This window comes from Triticum dicoccoides, chromosome 2B, assembly GCF_002162155.2.
Source record: "Triticum dicoccoides isolate Atlit2015 ecotype Zavitan chromosome 2B, WEW_v2.0, whole genome shotgun sequence".
Taxonomy (NCBI): domain Eukaryota; kingdom Viridiplantae; phylum Streptophyta; class Magnoliopsida; order Poales; family Poaceae; genus Triticum; species Triticum dicoccoides.
The window spans coordinates 500563043-500588884 of record NC_041383.1 but is presented as its reverse complement, the minus strand read 5'-3'; the positions used below and the strand labels follow the sequence as shown (position 1 = coordinate 500588884).

At 48.6% G+C, this 25842-nt stretch overlaps 1 protein-coding gene and 1 pseudogene across 1 annotated transcript; one reads left to right on the top strand and one right to left on the bottom strand.

Annotated features, from left to right (window-relative positions):
- Positions 1–498: 498 nt before the first annotated feature.
- Positions 499–2341, top strand: LOC119367898 (annotated as a pseudogene).
- An 8292-nt stretch (positions 2342–10633) lies between these two features.
- LOC119367897 (nuclear poly(A) polymerase 4-like) lies at positions 10634–12214 on the bottom strand. The gene has a single exon (XM_037633276.1). It carries the CDS (start codon positions 12212–12214, stop codon positions 10634–10636), a length of 1581 nt encoding a protein of 526 aa, XP_037489173.1.
- Positions 12215–25842: the final 13628 nt, after the last annotated feature.

The following is a 25842-nucleotide window of genomic DNA, read 5'->3' as shown; positions in this document are numbered from 1 at the left end:
ATCTATACGCATGCAACACTTCTCTCCTCTCTCTCTCAGCTGACACGAAAAACTATTGTTGTGACCCTCTTTGTTTGTACTGATGTGTGTATTTATCTAAAAAGATTGACAGCTCATAAAAAAGTAACACTAATTTTACAATGCTAGACCTACAAACAAATGCGGAGTACATGATTTTACAAGCTCTTTCCATCTCTTAACCAATCACAATTTTCACTCCTCCTAATTTTCCGGGGGTGAGCCACCTCCCTCATTTATTGACCAATCAAGTTAACCCTTTTTTATATCCTGTAACTCGTTAGTATGTTTAGCATTACTGCTAATTTTAATGTAGAGAGAAACGACTAAGGATGTCCCGGTATACCGTGCAATTTTCCGCATTGCCATAAGTATCGCTTCCACACCGCCACCGCAATCGTGATTCTAACTGAGGCGCGCGCATCATCACAGGCCAACCAGCCAGCCACTACACTAGCTTTCCTAGGAGCTAGTAGTCCCATGGCCATAGCCAACTCGACTGTACCTCCATGCCTCTTGCTGCTAACCATCGTGTCCCTTGCCGCCGCGAACGGCGGTGGCAACAACTCCACCGACTCCGGGCAGGTCCGCCTTAGCTGCGGCGCGTCCGCCTCAGCCACCGACTCCGACGGTCGTGCGTGGGACGGTGATTCGACGTCCAAGTTCTTGACATCGACGAACGCCGGCGTCGCGGCTCGTGCGTCGTATCAAGACCCATCGCTGCCTTCTTCCGTGCCTTACTTGATGGCGCGCGTGTTCGCGTCGAGCCACACGTACACCTTCCTCGTCCGCCCCGGCCGCGTGTTCCTTCGCCTCTTCTTCTACCCGACCGACTACGGCAACCGCAACGCTTCGAGCGCCCTCTTCGGCGTCACGGCCGGCGGCGTCATGCTGTTGCGCGACTTCAACGCGTCCCAGAGCGCGCTCGCGCTCGACGCCACCTATCTCGTCCGCGAGTTCTCAGTGATCGTCAACTCGAGGGGGAGGCTGGATGTCACCTTCGCGCCGTCCACCGCCGCCTCCTCCCACTACGCGTTCGTGAACGGCATCGAGATCGTGCCCACGCCGGACGTGTTCACGGCGCCCGTGCCGACCTTCGCCAACGGGGGGCGGCCGGACCCGATGCCCATCCGCGCCGACACGGCCTTCCAGACCATGTACCGCCTCAACGTCGGCGGCACGGCCGTCTCCCCGGCTGACGACTCCGGACGCTTCTACCGGACCTGGGACACCGACTTCCCTTACATATTCGGCGCGGCCGTCGGGGTCTCTTCCAAGAAGGACAGCGACGTCACCATCCGATACCCGCCGTCCGTTCCGCCGCACATCGCGCCGGAGGGCGTGTACGCGTCGGCGAGGTCCATGGGCCCGGATCCGCAGATCAACCTGAAGTACAACCTCACCTGGATCCTGCCCGTGGACGCGGGGTTCTACTACCTCCTGAGGTTCCACTTCTGCGAGATCCAGTACCCGATCACCAAGGTGAACCAGCGCTCCTTCTACATCTACATCAACAACCAGACGGCGCAGGAGCAGATGGACGTCATCACGTGGAGCGGAGGGATAGGGGTTCCGGTGTACACCAACTACCTCGTCGTAACGACGGGCTCCGGCCAGACGGACATGTGGGTCGCGCTGCACCCAGACCCCAGCACCAGGCCGCGCGCAGTACTACAACGCGATACTCAACGGGCTCGAGGTGTTCAAGCTCCAGACGTACGGCAGCAACAACCTCGCCGGGGCCAACCAGCGGATCCCACAGAAGCAGCTGTACCAAGGAGAGTTCAAGAGGAAGAGTGCCGTTGCTGCGGTCGTTGGTGGAGTGGTCGCCCGTGCCCTCCTCGCGGCGTTGATCGGCTGCGTCTGCGCGTGCGCTATCTGCAGGCGGGGAAGGAAGTATGCGTCGGTGGTCGTGTGCGACCCAGAGTCCATTCCTGAGCAACCAGCACATGGTCTACCTAGCCCAAAGGAAAGGGTAAAGGTATGGTAGATCCCGGGACAGAGCCTCTTCGTCCTGTCCGTTCAACCCTGCCAAGATTTGTGCGGCTGTCTGCAGCTAATAAACCCTGTCTCTAAGCACGAGTAGGTCGTAGCTTCACTGTTCACTGATTAGATATGCATCTCACTGTTCACATGCAGGTGTTATTTTTACTAAATCCCCCAAAAATCTCATATTATCCACTGAACACCCAAAACTTATTTCGTCGTCTGATCCCCTTCATTCGCGCCTTCCTGATAGGAGCCTAATCTACACGTAAAGCCACCATACGCCAAGGTTTGTTTACCCGGTCATGGACCATGGTTGTTGATGGCGCCGCTAGCATGGCATCCGCCTGACGCGCATGGGAAATGCCCCACACGGCATACAAACTAGAACATCTGACTTTTTTGTAATGCCGACCCTCCTCACGTCAGTACATCTGGTTTCCCTCGTGGATAATCCGACCTATGCCTGAACTTTGAGTGAAACTAGGAACCCATGATTTATTACTGGAACATTGTTCATGAATTCAAGCAACATACACATGTGAGACTACATTGAGGTAACTTGGTTTTAACTAAATTCAAATGACTTGGTTTCATGTACTCCCTCCGTTTTTATTTATTCTGCATATTAGGTTTGACTGAAGTCAAACTTCGTAAAATTCTACAAGTTTAGAGAAAACAATATAGTCATTTACCACAAAAAATCTATATGATGTGAAAGTACATTCAATAAAGAATCTAACGGTATTAATTTGTTATTGTATATGTTAATATTTTTGTGTATAAACTTTGTTACTTTGATCAAAGCTAATACGCGGGATAAATAAAAATGGAGGGAGTATGAGTTTATGGCTTTCTATCTGCCAGACAATTAGTGGCTATCTGGTGAAGCTCCATGTGTCATTGCCGAAGAACACAAGCTGGTCCAAGTTTGTGTTAGTCAAAGCTACATTGATATGTAAAAACTTCCCTTAAATTCATAAAAACATCGAAATGCCACCACAAGATCAGTTGTGATTTGTAAGTATGGAGGAAATAGCAGTCCTCAATGGGTACTTGTGATTTATGGCCATATTTGTTGTTTAATTTATATTGGATTAAAGTGTCATGTCATACTGGTTCCCTCCCATCTAAAGACAATCATTGTTTTTTTTTGAACAAAAAAGACAATGATTGTTGCTAGTAAGTAGAGTTTGTGAATTGGTGAAAGTCACTGTCATATGTATATGTAGATTCATACATTTGTCCTCTACCTGTTTTGCCAATATATATATTTTGAAACAAGGCAAAAGACTTGCCAATTTTATTAATTAAAGAGAAGGTTTAGACAAAAGCTGCAAAGCGGCAAAATAATAGACTGCTCTTGCGACATAGCTGCACTCACGTCTTTGGCTCCCGCCAACACCCAAAGATGGGCCTCCTCTTTGATCTTGGCAACAATAATAGTGGTCGACGAAGCCATCTTGCGAAAAACTCTTGCATTTCACTCCTTCCAAATTTCCCACACGACGAGCACTAGAACAAAGCCAATAGCTTTCTTGATATGCCCTCGCGTGTTAACCGTCTTCAGCCACCAATCTTGAAGCATGCCTTCATGGTGCCAAGTCAATGGTGAGTGGTCATGAATGCCAAGCTAGACGACCACCTTGTTCCTGATGCGGGCAGCGAATCTACATTGGAAGAGAAGATGGGCGGCATATTCTTGGACTTGTTTGCATAGGGGACAAAGTTCGGAGTTTGGCCAACCTCGCCGCTGTAACTGATCTGCCGTTCACACATGGTTTTGAATGATAAGCCAAGTGAAGAATTTGCATTTTGGGGGAGCCCAATTCCTCCAGATTGTGGGTGAAGTTGAGCTAAGAACTTGGCCCTCGAACTGCGCCATGTACGCCCTAGCCGCCGAATATTCGCCATTGGAAATGAATTTCCATGATAGTCCTTCCTATCAGGATTGAGAGCAACACCATCACTCATCTCCCACAGAACCACAAACTCCTGGATATGTGGCAAAGTGAGTCCCTGTGTAATGTCGATTTGCTGGAACCAGAAGTTGTTGTCAAGGGCCTTGTTAACCAAACCGGCCTTCTTCTTGGATACTTCAAAGATTTTGGCGCGATGCCTTTAGGCCGAAGTCCATTTAGCCACGGGGATTCTCAAAATTTAGCCTTTTTGCCATCCCCAATGGTCAAGCCGAGAACAAATCTTTGTCATTGTCAGTACAACGTGTTTCCATCCCCACACAAGTCTTAGGAGGGTCGGCCCATTCAAACCAAAGCCAGTGAAGACGAAGGGCAGTCGCAAACTTCCCAAGATTAAGCACACCCCGGTCGCCAAAAATCTTAGGCTTGCAGGCAAGCTCCCAATTGACCTTGCACTTTCCACCAGACACCTTATCACAACCAACCCAAAGGTAGGCACGTCGCAGGTTGTCAATCTTTTTCCAAACCTCGGCGGGGAGCTCCAATGGCGTGAGATGGTAGATCGCAATGGCCGTGAGGACCGCTTTGACAAAGACAATACACCCGGGGACAACAACATGCATAGCCGACCACGGCGGCAGTTTGCCCGCAATCTTGTCCTCTGGGTACTGAAAATGTATGCGCTTAAGTCTAGTGACTGGCAGGGGAAGGCCGAGGTATCACAAGGGGAATGAGGTCCAGACCGCCGGGAAGGTTTGAAGAATGTCGCCAAGGTCAATGTTGGCACAATGAATGGGTGTGACTAAGCTCTTGTTGTAGTTGGTAACTAACCCAGTGACATCACCAAAGACAGAGAGTGTTGAAGCGAGAAACTGTATATCTTCATTGATTGGAGCAACAAAGATGGCTGCATCGTCAGCATATAAGGAGGCCCGGATGGGGTTGCCACGGAGGGGCTGGAGATTGCCTAGCGCAGTAGTCTTGGCTAGGATATGGTGCAGTGGATCAATGAGGAGGACAAAGAGCAGGGGAGAGAGAGGATCCCCTTGTCGAAGCCCACACCGTGCTTGATTGGGTCGCCAGCAACACCATTAAGTAGAACTCTAGAGGAGCCCGTGGAAAGAAGAGCAGATATCCAATCACAGAACCGACTCGAGAAGTGGTGGTGGCACAACAAGTCCATAAGGTAATCCCATCTAACCGAGTCAAAGGCTTTCTTGATGTCCAGCTTGAGAAGCAAGGTTGGTGATTTTGTGCGATGTAGGCGGCGGGCCAAGTTGTGAAAGTACATGAAGTTGTCGTGGATACTTCTTTTCTTAAAGAAGGCACTTTTCGTTTTGGAGACAAGCGTGGGCATGTGAGGGGATAGTCGAGTAGCCATCATCTTAGCAATGATCTTGGCAACCGCATGGATGAGACTGGTAGGCCGGAAGTCGGAGATGTCCTCCGCCCCATCTTTTTTAGGGATGAGTACAATGTTAGCCGAGTTGAGCCAGTGAAGGTTGTTGACATGAAGATTGGAGAAATTATTGACCGCAAGCATTATCTCGGGCTTAATGATGTCCCAATATTCTTTGAAGAAAACTACAGTGAATCCATCAGGGCCCAGAGTTTTGTATCCTGGAAGCTCTTGTATCGCAACACATACCTCCTCCTCATTGAAAGGAGACCCAAGGTCCGAGAGGTCGTAGGAAGACGGCGGGATGCAGCCCCAGTTGAAGTCTTTGGAGCACAAGGGGCCCTTCCCAATGGATTTTCTAAAGTGACTCTGAATAATGTCTTTTTTCTTATCATGGCTCGTGATCCAACCATTATTGTGCTTAATACAGTGGATGAAGTTCTTTCTCCGTCGGTAGTTGATTCGAAGGTGAAGAAAACGAGTATTTGTATCCCCTTCTTTGAGCAACTTAGTTCTTGAGCTTTGTCGTTTCCTTGCCCTCTCGAGAACCGCCAATGACACAACCTTTCTCTTAAGATCATTTCTCATATTCCCTTCGCCCGTTGAAAGTGCCCTATGCTCTTGCGCAATGTCCAGACGGAGGATGATCTCAAGGGCCATGTGAAGTTGGATTTTGTGGTTCGAGAAGATGGATCTGCTCCACTTGCCAAGGCATTGGCTTGTTCTCTTAAGCTTGTGGAAAAGCACCTGATAGGGCTCAGAGTGGCTGGTTTCCTCAGCCCAGGCGTCCTGGATGATTTTCTTGAAGTTGGGCATTTTAATCCAGAAGTTTTCAAATCGAACCCCCCTCCCCTTTTTCAGAACATGGAGTGAAAATAGTTTACATCTTGCTGCATTGCAAATCTAATTTGTCTAGTTGGATTTAGTTCGTTAGCTCTATTTCATAAGGATAGGAGCACGGTAACTGGTGATAAATGGAAGCATTCACATTAAATTTGTTCAAACATTGATTCTTGTAAGTGCATCTAGTGCCACCCCTAGTTGGTTTTAGAGTATTGACGACAAACATGGTTGAGGGACTAATGTGTTTGTGAAAATTGCAGGATAACACAGGTAGTAGTCCCTCATTGATTCGGTTTACCTACCAGAGATGACCCCTAAAAATGTATGAAGACATTGAAGACAATGGTGGTTCGTGAACACATTCACGTTGAAGATAATGATGATGAAGACATTCACTTGAAGACTATGGAGTGCGAAGACATAGTTCCTTTCGTTTTCCTTTTCTTCTTTCTTGAGTCATAGGAACCACTGTACTGTTAAGTGGGGTCCAAGTGAACAAAGTCAGATGAATGAAGTGATGCTCAACCAAAATTCTATGTCTTCGAGCGAAGACTATGAGAGAAAATCTTATCCAGAGTTGGATAAGTCAGCTTTGCTTGTAGCCCAAGCCAAGTTGCCGTGTGTGTTTGAAATCCGACCGTTGGACACGTGTCGGTTCCTTAGTGACCTAGGGTCATTTCGGACATATCATGTCGGGTTGCCTCCTTGCTATAAATAGACCACCTCCTACACCATAAATTTGTGGCTACTCAGAGTCAGTGCACGGCTTTTGTTGTTTAAGAGCAACCCACCTCCGAAGCCTTTGAGAGAGAGATCCTTGCGAGAACAAAACCCAAAACACCCACAGCCAAAGAGTGTTAGGCATCACTGAAGTCTTTCTGTCCGCGTGACCTGAAGACTTGTGTCACTTGAGGAATGTGCATCCTCCAGCCGGTTAGGCGTCACGTTCTGAGGATCCAAGAGTCATTGTGGATCGCCGGTGAACAGAGTCTGTGAAGGTTTGGAAGTCTACCTTGAAGACTTATCAAAGTGATAGGGTGAGGACTGGGTGTCCTTAGCTCTAGGGGAATAAGGTGAAGACACAGTCTTCTGAGTTTAATCTCAGCCTCCCTAACCAGCCGTACAGTTGTCACAACAACTGGAACTAGTCTACCAAATCCTTGTCTTCACCAAGAAACTAGTTCTATCCCCTACCTTCCCTACTTTTCAGTTTGTCTTCGTGAAGTCATTGCTTGCTTGCCTAATCTATTTGACTTCATTGTGTGAAGACTTGTCATTGTTTGGCTCCGTACTGTCTTCCTTTCTGATCCTTTCTACCCAGCTGCTGTTAGTCTTCGTGCATTCACTGTATTGCTTGCTTGACTATTGCTTGTCTAGTGTAGTTTATCTTCCGCTGCATATCATATAGGTTCAGATTAATAGTTTGTCTTCAAAGACCTCATTTTTTGAAGGCTTTCATAAAAATCGCCTATTCACCCCCCCTCTAGTCGATAACTAGCACTTTCAATTCTGAACTGCCAAAATCAACACAATACCTTCAAAAAGAGAGAGAGAGAGAGGGAAAAAAACATTTCAACATGAGCTTACATCACATGGATTTTTAACAATTTATTACTCTTCATATCCTGGTTACAGGTATCATCTGCTCTTCATATTTTAGAGCATCTCCAACAGAAGCGCGATTTTAGCGCCGCGCTGGAAAAACGCCTTTTTTGCGCGCGCGCGCAGCCATTCCGGGCGCTCCAGCCGACGCGCCAACAACGTGCGCGTGCTATAGTTGGTTCAGTGCGCGGAGCAAAGTGGCATCGTGCGCCGCTTATTTCGTGCACCCGCTCCTGGGCGCTGGACAACGGCGACTCGCGCGTGACTTCCACCAACTGCCGGATCCAGCCGCCCGCACCTCCGCATTTACTCCGGCGGCCCGACGATGCTTCCCCGGCCTATCCCCATGCGCCGCTGCTGCTTCCTCCACCTCATCTCGTCGCCGCCGGCCCTCAAGAACGCCATTCCTTCGACGAACAACACCCGGCCGCCCACTGCCGCTCGGCACCCACAAGATGTTTGACAAAACGCTTGTAAGGTGTGTATTGCTTAAACTTCACATTTTGTAGATGAATTTGATGCATGTTGTTTATAGTTTTATAGACTATTTTAAATTCAATATTGTAGATGAGTTCATCATATGATTCTTCCGATGAAAAATTTGATATTCAAGAGAATGACCTTGCAATGATCCTAGCTATGCACGTTAATAAAAAGCCGAAGCACGGTGGTTCGGTGACGGTCGTTAGAAAAATTGGAGGGATAAGATTGATGCCGACAATAGATTGATGAGGCATTATTTTGTGGATAATCCCGTATACCCTGAGTCATACTTTCGGCCTCGTTTTAGGATGAGCACCGAGTTGTCCAAATGCATTGCAGAGAAATTGGCGAGCCATGATCAGTTATTCAACATTGGAATGTCGCCGTAGAACTCGGGCATAACACCTTTCAAAATGTGGCAGCCGCTTTGCGTATGTTGGCATAGGGTATTTCGGCTGATCAACATTGGAATGTCGCCGTAGAGCCATGATCTGTATGCAAGGCTTTTGGAGATGAACAAAGCTCGCGGGTTCTCAGGTATGCTTGGCTCAATATATTGCATGCATTGGAGTTGGAAGAACAATCCTAATGCATGGCATGGACAATTCCACTGCCAGAAAAAGGGTTCCACTATAATCCTTAAAGCAATGGCTGATCAAGAGACTTGGATTTGGCATGCTTTTGTTTGGAATGCCTGGATCTTTGAATGGCAACGTTCTTAATTGGTCACCACTGATGAATAGGATTGCAAATGGTGAACTGCCACCGGTGCAGTTTGTAGCAAATGGCCATACATACAACTATGGCTACTATCTTGCGGATGACATATATTCAAAGTGGCAAACATTTGTGAAGCCGTTCAAAAAACCGGAAGGTAAGAAAAATCTTGATTCATGCGGCGGCTAGGAAAGATGCGGAGAGAGTTTTTGGGATTTTGCAAGCCCAATTTGCTATTGTGAGAGGACCGGCTAGATTTTGGGATCAAAAGATCCTTTGATACAACCTGAACACTTGTATGATCATACATAACATGATCACCGAGAATGAGCGTGGGCAAGATTTAGACTACTCCTAGTATGAGCTCTTGGGACGTCTAGTGCGACGGAGGGCTGAGAGGGTCGCCTGATTTGTTGCCTCCTATCATGCCATTCGACGTGCCGAGACGCATGACGATCTTCAGAACGATCTAATCGAGGAGTGGTACGGTGGGCATGGAATGGCTGACAAACTAGTGATTTGTATGTTTGATGTTGTATGTTTGATGTTGTATTGTTGAACTATTTGTTGTATTGGAAGATAAACTATTTGTTTGAGTTGTAATAAAATTGAACTATTTATTGTTGATTTATTTTTATGTGTTTGATCTTTCTGATTTTGTTTGAGTGGCAAATGTTGTTTGTGCTGGGCGCGCGGGCTGTTTTTTGCAGTGCCTGCTAGAGCGGCTCACGCGTGCAATATTTTGCGGCGACCGTTGGAGTCAGTGCTCTGCTGCGTGGCGCAAAAAGTTGCTATTTTTGCGTTGTAAATGTTATTTTAGGCGGCCGCGCGGCTATTAGAGATGCTCTTAAGAGAGTTGCATTACACGTTGGAAAACAATTGTTAGGATCTCAGTTACATCATGCAGCATTTGGCTGTTACACAGAATAGATAGGGTCTTCAACTCCTAACAAGTTGTATCTATTCATCAACAAGAGTAATTGTATCTGCTTTCCCTTGTTCCCTCCAAAAAACAAAAAGAAAAAAAGAACTTTTCCCTTGTTCAAGTGGACGGCACCTTGGCGTGTGAATCATCAGTGTTGAGTCATGTGTTGTCACAAGACGCCTTGTCATTTTTTCGAGTCTCGCTGTCGCTGTCATGTTTTTGCCAATGTTCTAGCAAATTGAAGTTAACAGACCTTCCTCTTCTTTAGACCCCACAGTTAAAGTAGATTCATCATGTTACTTCGCACGGTAACTGGTAAGCAATGTAAGTATTCACATTAAATTCGTTCAAACAACGATTCTGAACCACCAAAATTACAGCACAGCTCCTTAAAGAGGAGAAGAAGAGAAAAACCATTTCAACATGGGCTAAATGATTATCTCAAGAGAATTTGCATTATTTATATATATGCTAAAAAACATCGTTCTCAGGTCGCAATACAATGGATTCTCAATCACATCATGAAGCATTCGATTGTTACTTAGAATAGGTAGGGTTCTCTTACTAATTACCAACTCCTAACTTGTAGGTATTCATCAATAACAGTTATTTCTGCACGCAGTACACTTGAGCACTGTCTGTGCCTGATTATAGCTGTTTTCCACAGATCATGACGCCTTGTCCTGAATCATCAGTGCTATCTGTGTGCTGCTGCTAGAAGAGGAGCACGTCATTTCTCTTTTAAGTCTCGCTCTCTGGTGAAGACCCGATTCTGCCTGCCGCCGCCGCCCTCTTGACCGGGCTCGACTCGGATTTGCCGGAATCATCGTCGGGGCGCTTCCTCTTGAGACGATCAGTGGAGAGAATCTGCTCCAGCACATAGGGCGGCAGGTCCTTCCTTCGGGTGTGCGAGACGTCCAGCTCCATGCCAGGCCTCCAGAACGCGTACGTGTACACCTCGTCCTTGAACTCCTGCGTCGTCAGGCGCAGGTCGAACTGCGGCGGCTGCTGCTGTTGCTGTGGCGACGGTGCCGGCTTGGACAGGCCCACGAAGAAGGAGGACGACCGCCGCCGATCATCATCATGGGGCTTGGCGGCGTAGGCGTGCGGGTGCGGATGGCAGAGCAGTATGCCGGCCGTGGCCATCTCGACCCTGACCACCAGCTGCCTCAGCCGCGACTCCACCCACCCCTTCCACTCCCGGAGATCCTCCTCCCCGCCGGCCACCTTCACGTCCACCCGCAGGTAGCTTTTGTACGCCTTGAAGAAATTGAACGGCCTGAACAGCGCGTCCCACGCGCCGGCCACGGCGATCTCCTGGCAAACCTTGTGCGCCGCCTCGAACTCCGCTGTCATGGTTCGCAGGGTGGCGCGGGAGACGTTGTAGCACGAGTTCATGCACGGGTATGCCGGCGTGATGACGGGCATGAGGTGGCTCCCGTCCCGGGGGTTCCTCCGCGGGTCCCACACGGGGAGCCCAAGCGGCATCTCGCCGCCGTCGTCGTCGTGCTCGATGTCCCGCAGCATCACCGGGCTGGGCCACTTCCACTGCGAGAAGATCCGAAAGAAGCGCGGCACGAGCATGCTGGGCGCGGCGTTGGGGTAGAGCTGGCACACGCGCGCCACGAGGATGGCCCACCCCACGCCGCCGACGAAGCCCATGGCGTTGGAGTAGATGCCCCTCGCCTTGGCCCAATGCTTGACGCAGCGCAGTGTCGTGCGGAAGGCGCCGGCGTCCGGGACCAGCCGCATGATCTCGTCGGCAACGCGGACGCCGTTGAGGCTGCGGACGGTGGCCATGTCCAGGCCGCGGAGAACGGAGCGGCCGCGCAGGTCCAGGTCGCTGGGCACCGCCGGGAGGCAGACGCTGGCGTAGAGGAGGTCCACCTGCACGCCGCGGAACCTCATCTTGATGACCGGCACGTACGCGCCGGGAACCAACTGTAGCTCCGTCACCGCCTCGGTCTCGGCCAGCACGCCGCCCAGCACGTCGAAGAAGTCGTGGTGGCGGTCAACATAGGCGGGCCCGACGACGAGGGCGTCGATGTCAGAGCCGCGGCCATGGACGCCGAGGCGGTACGAGCCGAAGGGGAGCAGCAGGGCGGTCGCATGCTCGGCCATGCCGTCGGGGTACTCTCGCTGAGCCGTGAGCCGCTTCACCCAGCGGTCGACGATGCCCTGGAGGTCGCGCAACACATCCTCGCGGGCAGCCGTCTCCTCAGCGCGCTCGTGCAGGCCAGCTTCACACAGGTGCTTCTCGAGCTGCGTCGTGCTCTCGTGGTCCGCCGGCGTCGGGCCAACCAGGAAGATCGGGGACGCCATTGTTTGTGGGCTGTTAATAGGGCAGAACTAAATCAATCGACTTGAACGAAGATGTAGAGAGGTCTTGCTTTTATCTGCGTGGTGATTGATGGGAGAGGGAGACGGTGTGTAGTCGAACTCGGATTGCAGCGTTCGTTGCAGTCCGAAGCCGTTTCCGGCAACAGCTCGCATTTGGTAGGAACGAAACGAAAACACGTTCCGCAAAGGATTTGATTTGGTGGGATTTGGATTCCAAATCTAATTTCCTCGTTTGCAGCCACATGGATTTGTGAAATGAAATGAATGGCCTATTTCGGTTGCCCACTATTTTAAATTGTACACGATCAACACACCCCATCTCTACAAACAACCCATTTACTCCCTCTATTTCTAAATATTTGTCTATATACATTCGTAGTATATGGTAGTCCATTTAAAATCTCTAAAAAGACAAATATTTAGGAACGAAGAGAGTACAATGTAAAAAACAAAATATTGGTGCATTTTTTTACCTGTGAATTAAAAAATGCAGACAACATCAGATCAACATTATAAATATATCATATATTCATCTAAGATGAAGATAATATACTACATATATTTGACATATTCTGACTGCATATCTCACATATATGTGAGATAATATATTCATCTAAAATATAGACAATATATGTCACAGTTCACGATATTCAAATTGGGAATGCACAATTCACCATATTCATGTCCAAAAGGTAGAAAAGTGTTCAATCATACAAGTATAGTTCATGTCCACCACGCACAAATTCATAGCTCAAGGCTAGCTTAACAATGTACGAATAACACTGGAATCAAATAAATGAGAAGTAGTGTCGTATAGAGACTCATGCCCCTACATTTTCCTTACTCATCATGAATCACCTAGAACATGTATTGGCAAGTGTCACTTAAATGATATAACAGTCTCACCATTCTACATGAAGTTTCGGGGTAAGTGGAGTTTTGGTTTATTTGCATAAAGCAATACTCAGAACATAGTGGTACACCCCAGTGGAGGTCCTGGACACATATTGGCTCAAAACCAATGGAGGTCCTGGACGCAATGGTACACCCCACTGTAGGTCTCTGAACACATTGGTTGGTTCCGGTGAAGGTCTTATTCCCTTTTTCAACCCATCAAGTTTTAGTTAACGAAGTTGAGGTGGTGAGATAATCCAAATAGCTGCAAGTCCAGTTGCTCAAAGTTGTACATGACCATGGAAACAGGTAAGCATGATCAATTTTTACACTCTCGAGAGGTTGGTGTACGAAACCTTTCAGAAGTGGTACCCCGAGCCCTCAGGTAGACTCATACACCTATTGCGCTACATATGCTAGTCATAGTGAGTCATGTTACTGTTGGAGAACGTTGCAGAAAATAAAAAATTTGTACGCTTCACCAAGATCAATCTATGGAGTCATCTAGCAACGAGAGAGAGGACTGCATCTACATACCCTTGTAGATCGCGCGCGGAAGCGTTCAAGAGAACGGGGTTGAGGGAGTCGTACTCGTCGTGATCCAAATCACCGGAGATCCTAGCGCCGAATGGACGACACATCCGCGTTCAACACACGTACCGTTGGGAAGACGTCTCCTCCTTCTTGATCCAGCAAGGGGGAAGGAGAGGTTGATGGAGATCCAGGAGCACGACGGCGTGGTGGTGGATGCAGCAGCGATCTCGGCAGGGCTTCGCCAAGCTTCAACGAGAGGGAGAGGTGGTGCATGGGGAGAGGGAGGCGCCAGGGACTTCAGAGCGGATGCCCTCCCTCCCCTTCTTTATATAGGGCCCCTAGGGGGGGGCGCCGGCCCTAGGAGATCCAATCACCAAGGGGGGGCGGCGGCCAAGGGGGGTGGCTTGCCCCCCAAGCCATGTGGGGCGCCCCCCACCCCTAGGGTTTCCAACCCTAGGCGTAGGGGGGGCCCAAGGGGGGCGCACCAGCCCACCAGGGGCTGGTTCCCCTCCCACTTCAGCCCATGGGGCCCTCCAGGATAGGTGGCCCCACCCGGTGGAGCCCCGGGACCCTTCCGGTGGTCCCGGTACAATACCGATGACCCCCAAAACTTTCCCGATGGCCGAAACTGGACTTCCTATATATAAATCTTCACCTCCGGACCATTCCAGAACTCCTCGTGACGTCCGGGATCTCATCCGGGACTCCGAACAACTTTCGGGTTACCGCATACTAATATCTCAACAACCCTAGCGTCACTGAACCTTAAGTGTGTAGACCCTACGGGTTCGGGAGACATGCAGACATGACCGAGACGCCTCTCCGATCAATAACCAACAGCGGGATTTGGATACCCATGTTGGCTCCCACATGCTCCTCGATGATCTCATCGGATGAACCACGATGTGGAGGATTCAATCAATCCCGTATATAATTCCCTTTGTCAATCGGTACGTTACTTGCCCGAGATTCGATCGTCGGTATCCCAATACCTCGTTTAATCTCGTTACCGGCAAGTCACTTTACTCGTTCCGTAATGCATGATCCCGTGACCAGACACTTGGTCACATTGAGCTCATTATGATGATGCATTACCGAGTGGGCCCAGAGATACCTCTCCGTCATACGGAGTGACAAATCCCAGTCTCGATTCGTGCCAACCCAACAGACACTTTCGGAGATACCTGTAGTGCACCTTTATAGTCACCCAGTTACGTTGTGACGTTTGGCACACCCAAAGCACTCCTACGGTATCCGGGAGTTGCACAATCTCATGGTCTAAGGAAATGATACTTGACATTTGGAAAAGCTCTAGCAAAACGAACTACACGATCTTGTGCTAGGCTTAGGATTGGGTCTTGTCCATCACATCATTCTCCTAATGATGTGATCCCGTTATCAATGACATCCAATGTCCATAGTCAGGAAACCATGACTATCTGTTGATCAATGAGCTAGTCAACTAGAGGCTCACTAGGGACGTGTTGTGGTCTATATATTCGCACATGTATTATGATTTCCGGATAACACAATTATAGCATGAACAATAGACAATTATCATGAACAAGGAAATATAATAATAACCATTTTATTATTGCCTCTAGGGCATATTTCCAACAGTTACCACAACCTACTTAGCTAATACAAAGCCCATATGACACATGACCACACATGGAAGCTACTACACAAAGAACATGTATGATCTCTTTGAACATAGGTGGTGGTCTCAACCTAAATCTGCACTTTGATGACACTCGTATCAAGGCGCCAAGATGATTCATTAACTTAAGTTGTTACATAGGAGTAGTCAAATAAGCTTTCAAATTTTGTAACATGTCATGATTCCCACCTAGTGTATTTGTAGCATAGCTAAGCACAACTACCTATGTTGGCAAAAAGAAAAGGTTGTTGAACATATGGCTATCCTACTAGTTTCGATATCATATCATAGTATAATAAATATTTCCTACACAGACATTCCTAGTAAATGTCTACAAGCATAGAAAATAGGGACATCATGATCAAAAGTTTCACTTGCCTTGGTTGTTATTGTTGAGGTACACTCCTCACAAAGGCAAACATCACACTCCGCACAATCCATACGTTAAAAGAGAATAACTATAAATAATAACATAAGAACCAAGTAATCATGCAAAACGAAAACCTTTGCATGATAGCAAATAAAACCAAATTAGATAGCTTGAGTCATACTAATCAAGGTTCAATTCAAGATTCCATTCACAAAAAGAATCATTGAAATGGGTTTTGGCTTTGGAAGTCATGCCATCTTGGGTTTATGTCCAAACTTGAATAAGTTCCAGTTGGGTTCATCAAGGTTGATTTCAAAATGGGTGCAAAGGGTAAAGCTAGGAATAAGATTCAATATGCAAAAGATTCATGCCACTTGGACTTAGGGTTTGCAACTTGTGACTTAAATGAGAATTTTAACTAAAATTTGAGTGATCAGAAATAATCTCAAAATGGTTTCATAGGTTAGTTTCTAAGTTTGGGGGAGCTGATACGTCCATTTTGAATCACTATTTATTATTATAATTTTCTCTTTCTCAATGATATTTGGCACATCATTGGTCAATTATAATGACTTCTTCATTTCAACTTGCAGGTAACACACTGAGAGGGAAATTACCGGACAACAGGTAATCATGAGCAAAAATGTACGAGAAGAAAAAACAATTTTCCGGAGCTCCAAAATTCCAAGAAAATTGCAAAAAATATTTTTGGAAGAAAGAAGCCAGGAGCAAGAGGGGGGCCACAGGGCTCCCATGCGCCCTTGGCCGCGTGGGGCCCCTGACCACCGCCTCTCGTTGCCCTTTAACCTATATTTTTCTCCCGGCCTCAAAATTGGTCAGGGATTTTATGGGATTTTTCCACTGCTGCTATGAGGTGGAACCAAGGTGGAGTACTTTTTCCCTCCAATAAGCCGATTCTACCGGAGATCCATCCCTCAGGGAGGGGGGAATTCAAAGACATCGTTGAGGGAGTCCTGGACTAAGGGGTCCTCGGACAGCCGGACTATATACGTTGGCCGGACTGTTGGGCTATGAAGATGCAAGATAGATAACTTCGTCCCGTGTCTGGATGGGACTCTCCTTGGCGTGGAAGGCAAGCTTGGCGATTCGGATATGAAGATTCCTTTCTCTGTAACCGACTTTGTACAACCCTAGCTCCCCCGGTGTCTATATAAACAGGAGGGTTTAGACCTCTAGAGTTTAGTCACAACAATTATATCCTCTGAGGCTAGACTTCTAGGGTTTAACCATTACGATCTCATGGTAGATCAACTCTTGTAATACACATATTCATCAAGATCAATCAAGCATGAAGTAGGGTATTACCTCCATAGAGAGGGCCCGAACCTGGGTAAACATTGTGTCCCCCGCCTCCTGTTACCATTAGCCTTATACACATAGTTCAGGACCCCCTACCCGAGATCCGCCGGTTTGGACACCGACATTGGTGCTTTCATTGAGAGTTCCTCTGTGTCGTCGAAGATAGGCTTGATGGCTCCATCAATCATCTACAACAATGCAGTCCAGGGGGGAGACCTTCCTTCACGGATAGGTCTTCGTATTCGGCGGCTTTGCACTGCGGGCCAACTCGCTTGGCCATCTAGAGCAGATCGATAGCTACGCCTCTGGCCATCAGGTCAGATTTGGAAGCCTAAATTTTGTGGCCGATATCTGCGGAGACTTGATCTTCGACAGATTCGAGCCCCTGATGGCTGTCCTCTGCCACCACGATGAACATGACCTAGATCTGTCATCTGGCCGCACACAGGAGATAGCGCCTGTGACCGCTCTGGCCCTAGAGCCGGAGCGGACTGCATCGACAGAAAATGGAAAGCTTAACCCCGCCATGGAAGCCGCAGACTCAGCGGCGCTCGAGCCGCACACACACCCAACACCGAGCTGGGCTTGTATCACCGGAGCCCCGGACTCGTTTCCGGCTATGGGTTCCGGGCCACGCGCATCCGCGTCCATCGAACCTGATTAGGCACCGGTCTTGGAGTTCAGCTCCGCGGACATCTTCCAGCACTCTTCTTTTGGTGACATATTAAACTCATTGAAGTCCCTCTCCTTGTCGGGGGACCCTCGGCCGAACTATGTCCGGCTCAAATGGGAAGCGGATGATGAAGAACTTTGTTGCCCACCCACCACCCACTTCATTGACACTATCAAGGACTTAACCAACACACTTCGATTACGACTCCGAAGACATCAATGGTATGGACGACGATGCGGGAGAGGAGCAGACACAAAAACCACCACCTTTAGGGCAGTGGATGGCTACATCGTCATATGATATATACATGGTGGACACACGAAAGGAGAATGAGGCCGATGGCGATAACAGCATGCCTGTCAATGAACCTCCTAAGCGCCGGCGTCCCAAACACCGACCTCGATCCGGCAAAAAGAAAAACATCAACATTATCACGGACGGCGATAATAATCTGAACCAAGCCGAGGACCCCGTAGACCCAGCACTGGAGCAGGGCGTGCGAGAGGACGGTGAACATAGTCCGGAGATGTTGTCTGACCACAGCGATGCCGAAGATAGCAACTATCAGCCTCACTCTGAAGAAGAGATTAGCCTGGGCGACGACGAATTCGTCATCCCAAAAGAACCATTAGAACAAGAACGCCTCCATCAAAGGCTTATCGCCACAACAAGGAGCCTGAAGAAGCAGAAGCAGCGGCTTAAAGCCGCACAGGATACGCTCAATGACAGATGGAACTAAGTGCTAGACACCAAGGAAAAATATGGCGGTAATCGCCAAACAAAGAGCTATCCTAAACGTAAGCTGCTGCCCAAATTCGACGACGAGGCTATCGCGCCCATACCGCTAAAAAACAATACAGCCGACAGGTTGGACCGACCACCACATGGTCGAGACAGAGCAGCCAGCAATGCCGTACACAAGCCTGCACCCCCTCCCCATAAAGGAAGGAAGGGCGCGGCCCAGGACCAGAAACACAATCTACGTGAGGACCTGGACAAAAAAGCTGGCAAAACCAGGTCCATCTATGGATCCAGGGAACGTGCCCCCACACGGGATCACGATTATCAAACAAAACATGCCGGCCATTTACCAGCTTGGAACCAATACCGAACATTACAACCGTCGGACCCAATCCACGACACAGCCAGATACAGGGGTGCAGCACACCCCCTTCGCTTCACCGATGAGGTGCTGGAACATGATTTTCCAGAAGGGTTCCAACGTGTAAACATCGAGGTATATGATGGAACGACGGACCCCATGGTTTGGATAGAAGACTTTATTCTTCACATCCACATGGTTTGGACCCCATTAAATATTTACCACTCAAGCTAAAAGGACCAGCTCGACACTGGCTGAAAAGCCTCCCCGAAAATTCCATTGGAAGCTGGGAAGAACTTGAGGATGCTTTCCGGACAAATTTCCAAGGGACCTATGTCCGGCCTCCGGATGCAGACGATCTAAGTCACATAATCCAACAACCCGGAGAATCAGCCCATAAGCTTTGGAACAGGTTTCTCACTAAGAAGAACCAAATTGTTGACTGTCCGGACGCCGAAGCCTTAGCGGCCTTCAAACACAGTGTCCAAGACGAATGGCTGGCCAGACACCTCGGCCAGGAAAAGCCAAGGTCAATGGCCGCCTTAAGTACACTCATGACCCGCTTTTGCGCGGGCGAAGACAACTGGTTAGCCCATAGCAGCACCAGTGATCCCGGCACCTCCGAGGTCAGGGATGGCAATGGAAAACCACGACGCAACAAAAACAAACGTCGGAACAATGAAGAAAGCCTAGATAATACAGCGGTAAACGCCGGATTCAGGGGCTCCAGATCCGATCAACGGAAGAAGCCATTTAAAGGCAACAAGGATGGTCCATCCAACCTGGATAAAATTCTAGACAAGTCCTGCCAGATACATGGCACTCCCGATAAACTAGCTAATCATACCAACAGAGAATGTTGGGTCTTCAAGCAGGCCGGCAAACTCAACGCCGAACACAAAGGGAAGGGGCCTTAGAGCGAAGACGAGGACGAACCGCGCCAGCTGAACACGGGGGTATAGAAGAAATTTCCACCGGAGATCAAAACAGTGAACATGATGTATGTCACTCATATCCCAAAGTGGGAGCGCAAGCGCGCACTCCGCGATGTCTACACCGTTGAGCCTGTGGCCCCCAAGGTCAACCCATGGTCGGCATGTTCGATCACCTTTGATCGCAGGGATCACCCAACTAGTATCCGTCACGGAGGTTCGGATGCCCTACTGCTCGACCCAATAATTGACGGATACGACCTCAATCGAGTCCTCATGGACGGCGGCAGTAGTCTCAATCTGATATATCAGGACACTGTCCGCAAGATTGGGATAGACCCGTCAAGAATCAAGCCAAGCAGCACTACCTTTAAAGGAGTTATACTGGGCGTGGAAGCCCGCTGCACGGGCTCTCTAACATTGGATGTTGTATTCGGCTCTCCGGACAACTTTCAATGCGAAGAACTAATCTTTGACATTGCTCCGTTCCGAAGCGGCTATCATGCACTACTCAGAAGAACGAACTTCACCCGTTTTAATGCAGTCCCGCATTATGCTTATCTAGAACTCAAAACGCCTGGACCTCGTGGCATCATTACGGCCAGTGGAAATATGGAGCGCTCTCTTCGCACAGAGGAATACACGGCGGCTCTAGCAGTCGAAGACGACCTATTCAAGCCAAACAGCTCATCGATCGTTAAAACCGCAGACACAGCTAAATGTGTTCGGCGCACACCTCAGTGCGGTACTCAGATAAACCTAAGCTCGATTAGCAGCTATGCCCCCATCAACCGCCCCATAGAGAGATACACGCAAAATTCCTTTGGCGGCTTCGGGGGCACTCTGCACACAAAAGGTCCATAGTTCGGCTCGACCCTATTCGGACCCTAGAAGTTATCCTTAACGGTTCATTAAAACGAACCAACTTTACTTACGGCCACACTAGATTCTTTTACCTAGTTTCTTCTTCTTCCTTTTTTTTACAGATGGCCATCATACTATACCCTTCAAGTACACTTCACAATGGAGACAAAGGCGCAGACATGCAGCAGGGCCCCGTATTAAGGTTTCTTTTTTAGATTAAGACCCCGTGTAAACCTTTTTTTATCTCTTGTTGTTTTATACTTTCCTGGCATGTAAAATGTCCAAGAAAGATACCGGCATCACCTGTAAACATACGGCTCGCCGTACTAAAGTGGATGTTATAGAAGTAGCCTGGTTCGTTCTATGTTTTGAGATTTATGCTCTCACAACCCGCGCTCTTACCCCATGTCGGATGGCCACATGCGCCTTGATACCTTGGGTTTATCACCAGGGGTTGTATTCAGCCCGGTGTATATTGTAAAGTCCGAACACCTATAGGGAGTGTTCAGCGTCGCGAGTTTGGCCTTATATGCATCTGCTTTGAATCATGTCTTTGGTCAATAGTTGGGTTCCCTGGCTCCTGTGCTTGCTACCTTACGTTCCACTATATCGGCTAGGGTAGTAAAGGGAGAAGTACTGCAATTGTGCCCCAGCTATCCCGGATGAGCACCTCAGTAGAGAAAGCCGAAAACTGACTGTCATGATGCGGCGAGAGCTGGTCAACCACTCGATGACTCATCAGAATCTTCACGATTCCCTCTGTATTAAGCGAAGGACCGTTATTCTGGTCACGTATGTAATCGCGCAGTATTCGAATAACCGCGGACATACCAGGGGCTATATAGTAGCCCCACCATCAAACTCCTATGGCTACGTGAAAGTGTTAAAGCTCTATAGTCTGATTGCCTCATTCGCCGCACTAACACCTCCTTAATGGACCAATACGTCGGGTCAAGTGTGATCAAGTGCTTTTCCGAGCACCCCTGCATTATACGCAAGGGGGCTGAAGCCGACGACTGCAAACTTTCAGATTGAATATATATAAAAAGACGGCCGCACAGGAGGCACTAAAACTTTTCGGGCAAAAAGTATAAAACATAGCCTTAAATGTATCATAATATTGTTATTACAATTTTGATACACCTCACTCGAACATTATATTTTTTGAGCACTGACCCTCTATTAAGCGGGCACCCTCTAGGACATCTTCAAAGTAATGTTCTGGCATGTTAAGGTCCTTTCCTTCAGGTGGACTCTACGCTACAATATCGGTGGCCTTCATCTTCGCCCAGTATATCTTGACACGGGCAAGGGCCATCCGTGCACCTTCTATGCATATAGACTGCTTCACAGTGTCGATACGCGGCACCGCATTAACAAGCTACCGCATCAAACCGAAATAACTATCTGGCATGGGTTCAGTTGGCCACAGCCAAGCTATGACGTCCTTCATGGCAGTGCCGGGCATCTTGTGGAGCTCGGCCCATTGAGCCATTTGTTCGTTCAACAGTGGATGCTTTGGCGTGTCAAATTGCGACCAAAACAACTTTTCCGTTGCATGTCCTTCTTGCGCGTGGAAAAACTGATTCGCATCGGTAGTACTCTTTGGCAGGTCCATAAAGAGGTCCAGAGAACTCCACCGTTGATTCTGGAGCTTATACTTCAGATCACCAAACTTAGTTTGTAACAAAAAGGGCTTACCAGCCGTGATCTCCCCAGCTTGTCGGATCTCCTCCCGAGCCGCTCTAGACTCAGACCGGGCTTCCTTCGCCTCTTGTAAGGCCTTGTCCAGTGCGGCTACTTTGGCTTTGTTATCTTTCTCAAGATCTTGGCATCAGCTAGTGGCATTCTTCAACTAAAGTGCCATGTTGGATATCCTCTCCTCGCACTGACGCCGAGCGGTCTGCTCCACTTTTAATTCGACGGCTGTCTTTTCGGCAGCCGCATTCCTCATCCTGGCTTGCTCCTTGGCCTGGGAAAGTTCCGCCCGAAGGGTCTCAAATGCGGCCGCACTATCTGCAGTTATGCATATACAACTTTTCAGTATCACGCTCATTTCACAATACTAGCATGTACCGAGTGCCCCAGAGACATTCCTTGCGCCTCATCGAGCCGCCTGTTCATAAGCGTGATGTCATCATCCGCCACATCAACTTTCTGCTTCAAATGTGCTACCTCGATAGCTTGGGCAGTCCCCACGGATGTAACAACCTGTGTTTCAATTAGTCATATCATTTCCTGGGCATATATTTTTGATCCTCTGATCGCATTCCTTTGGATGTCAACCAAAGTGTCAGGGGCTACTATCTATACACAGGTGTAATTTGCACTTACAATATAATTGAAATTACAGTACTTACCTCGAAACCTCTTAGTAGGCTAGAAAAGGCTTCACTCAATCCGCTTTTCGCGGACCGAACTCTTTCCAACACCGTACCCGTCAAAGTACGATGTTCCTTTGAGCCGGAAGCATGTTGCAAAATGCCCATCAATGCATCCGGCGTCCCTTGGACATTTGGTAGTCCAGGACTTTTGTTGTTTCCTGTAGGGGCCGCACGCCCTAGACCCTGGGTGGCCGAAGTATTACCTTCGGCCTCGATCCTCATTGTCCCTTGCGCCACTTGCAGATCGGGAAGGATCCTCTGGGATGACACCTCGGCATCGTCTGCCTTATCTGGTAGAGAAATCTGTGGAGGCGTCTTGCTCTCCATCATCTTCGGAAGTAGGTCCCCCGAAGAGGAGGACTGAGGAGGGCTGCATGCCGGACTACAAACATGAGTTTAAAAATATTACCCTTATAGCCAGGAAAGAACGTGACATGTTTAAAACACCCGGATTCACTTACGATACGGCTGAGGGCTTATCTTGGCGGGGTGACTGCGTACCAACATCACCCCCTGATTAGGATACCTTCCCCCGCTTAGAAGCTTCTCTTTCCAAGTCTTCGGAGGCGGCCCTTTTCTTCCCATGGGGAGAAGGGATGTCAGTTTGCCCTTCCCTTCCACCTTTGGAAGCGGGAGTTCTAATCTCCCCGGAAAAATTGCCTGGTGAGCCTCCAGAGTGGAGGCTGCCTTGGGCCTCTTCGTTCTCCTCTTTATCTTCCCCCGCCGGCACTTGATACGGTGCCGGAGCCAGTATCCTTGTTAATAACGGATCGACAGTATCTTCGGGAAGTGGAGCCGAACACCTGATTCTCTCCGCCTTCTTTAGCTAGCCCTGGCCGGATAGAGTTTTTCAGTACATTGTCATGAATAATTTGACTAAATCATGTTCAGGGGTCGAGTACTTACCGGAGTATCCGGATGGTTGCAGTTAAGACCGATGTCTTCTGTAGTATCCGTCCGCTTTTTTTGTGCGCCAAAGAACAATTTCCACATCTCTCTGAGCATCATGCCAGAGAGGTGCTGAAGAGGATGTGGACCTCCGGATTAAATTCCCACATGCGGAGAGGGCGTCGCTGACAGGGTAGGATCCGGCGGACTAGCATTACTTGGATTACATCGATGTGACCGGTGTCCTTCTCAATGAGGATCCGGATGCGGCTTTGCAGTGTCCGCACTCCATCTGTAGATCCCCAGTCCAGCACCTTGTTAATCCACGATGCGAGCTGTGGCGGAGGACCGGACCAAAACGCAGGAGTAGCTACCCGCTTTGTACCGCGGGGTTCGGTGATGTAAAACCACTCCCGTTGCCATAAATTAGAAGATTCTGCGAAGGAGCCCTTTGGCCAAGTGGAGTTGATAAGCTTGCTTATTGAAGCGCCTCCGCACTCCGCTTGTTTCCCGTCAATTACCTTCGGTTTCACGTTAAAGGTCTTGAGCCATAAGCCGAAGTGTGGGGAAACACAGAGGAAGGCCTCGCATGTGCTGATGAACACCGAGATGTGGAGGAAGGAGTCCGGGGCTAGATTGTGGAAATCTAGCCCGTAATAAAACATGACCCCTTGAACGAAGGGGTGGAGAGCAAACCCAAGCCCTCGAAGGAAGTGAGAGATAAACACGACCCTCTCATTGGATCTGGGAGTCGGAATAACCTATCCTTGAGCAGAAAGCCTGTGGCAGATTTGCGCAGTCAAGTATCTTGCCTCCCTGAGCTTCGAGATGTCTTCCTCTGTGACAGAAGAGGCCATCCACCGGCCCTGAAGGCCGGGTCCGGACATGGCTGGAAGCTCGAAGCAACTGGATTGACCCTTGGGTGTTGGAACTTGAGGTGGGGGTGAAGGAAAGAACTAGCGTGGAAGGAAAAAGGACAGGCCTTAACCCCTTTATAAAGGCGACAAATATCAAGCGTCCCCTCCGTGGCCTTAAAACATGCCTATTCCCGAGGAATTATGCCAACAGAACAGTTAAGTTACCCACGCCCGTGTTGTTTAAAATCCCGTAATAAGGGGACACGATCTCTACTTTGACAAGATGTGCCAATAAAAACCGCCCCCCAAAACATGGGGCAGCAGGTTAGAAAACGATTCAAAATAATGGCCGGGTAATGACGTAATGTCGTACTACCAAAATTGTCAGCGAATAGGACTCGTATACATTATACTCTCTACGGTTGTGTGTGGTACTTGTTTTGTAGAGCCGGACACGATTCTTGTGTTCGGAATTTACTTTGAAGTATTCGGAGAAGGAACCCGCCTTGCAATGCCGAACACAATATGCTCGCCAGACTCATCGTCATTGACTAAGGGGTCCTCAGACAGCCAGACTAAATACGTTGGCCGGACTGTTGGGCTATGAAGATGCAAGATAGATGACTTCGTCCCGTGTCCGGATGGGACCCTCCTTGGTGTGGAAGGCAAGCTTGGTGATTCAGATATGAAGATTCCTTTCTCTGTAACCGACTTTGTACAACCCTAGCTCCCCCGGTGTCTATATAAACTGGAGGGTTTAGACCTCTAGAGTTTAGTCACAACAATCATATCCTCATAGGCTAGACTTCTAGGGTTTAGCCATTATGATCTCGTGGTAGATCAACTCTTGTAATACTCATATTCATCAAGATCAATCAAGTAGGAAGTAGGGTATTAACTCCATAGAGAGGGCCCGAACCCGGGTAAACATTGTGTCCCCCGCCTCATGTTACCATTAGCCTTTGATACGTCTCCAACGTATCTATAATTTTTGATTGCTCCATGCTACTTTATCTACTGTTTTGGACTATATTGGGCTTTATTTTCCACTTTTATATTACTTTTGGGACTAACCTATTAACTAGAGGCCCAGCCCAGAATTGCTGTTTTTTTGCCTTTTCAGTATTTCGAA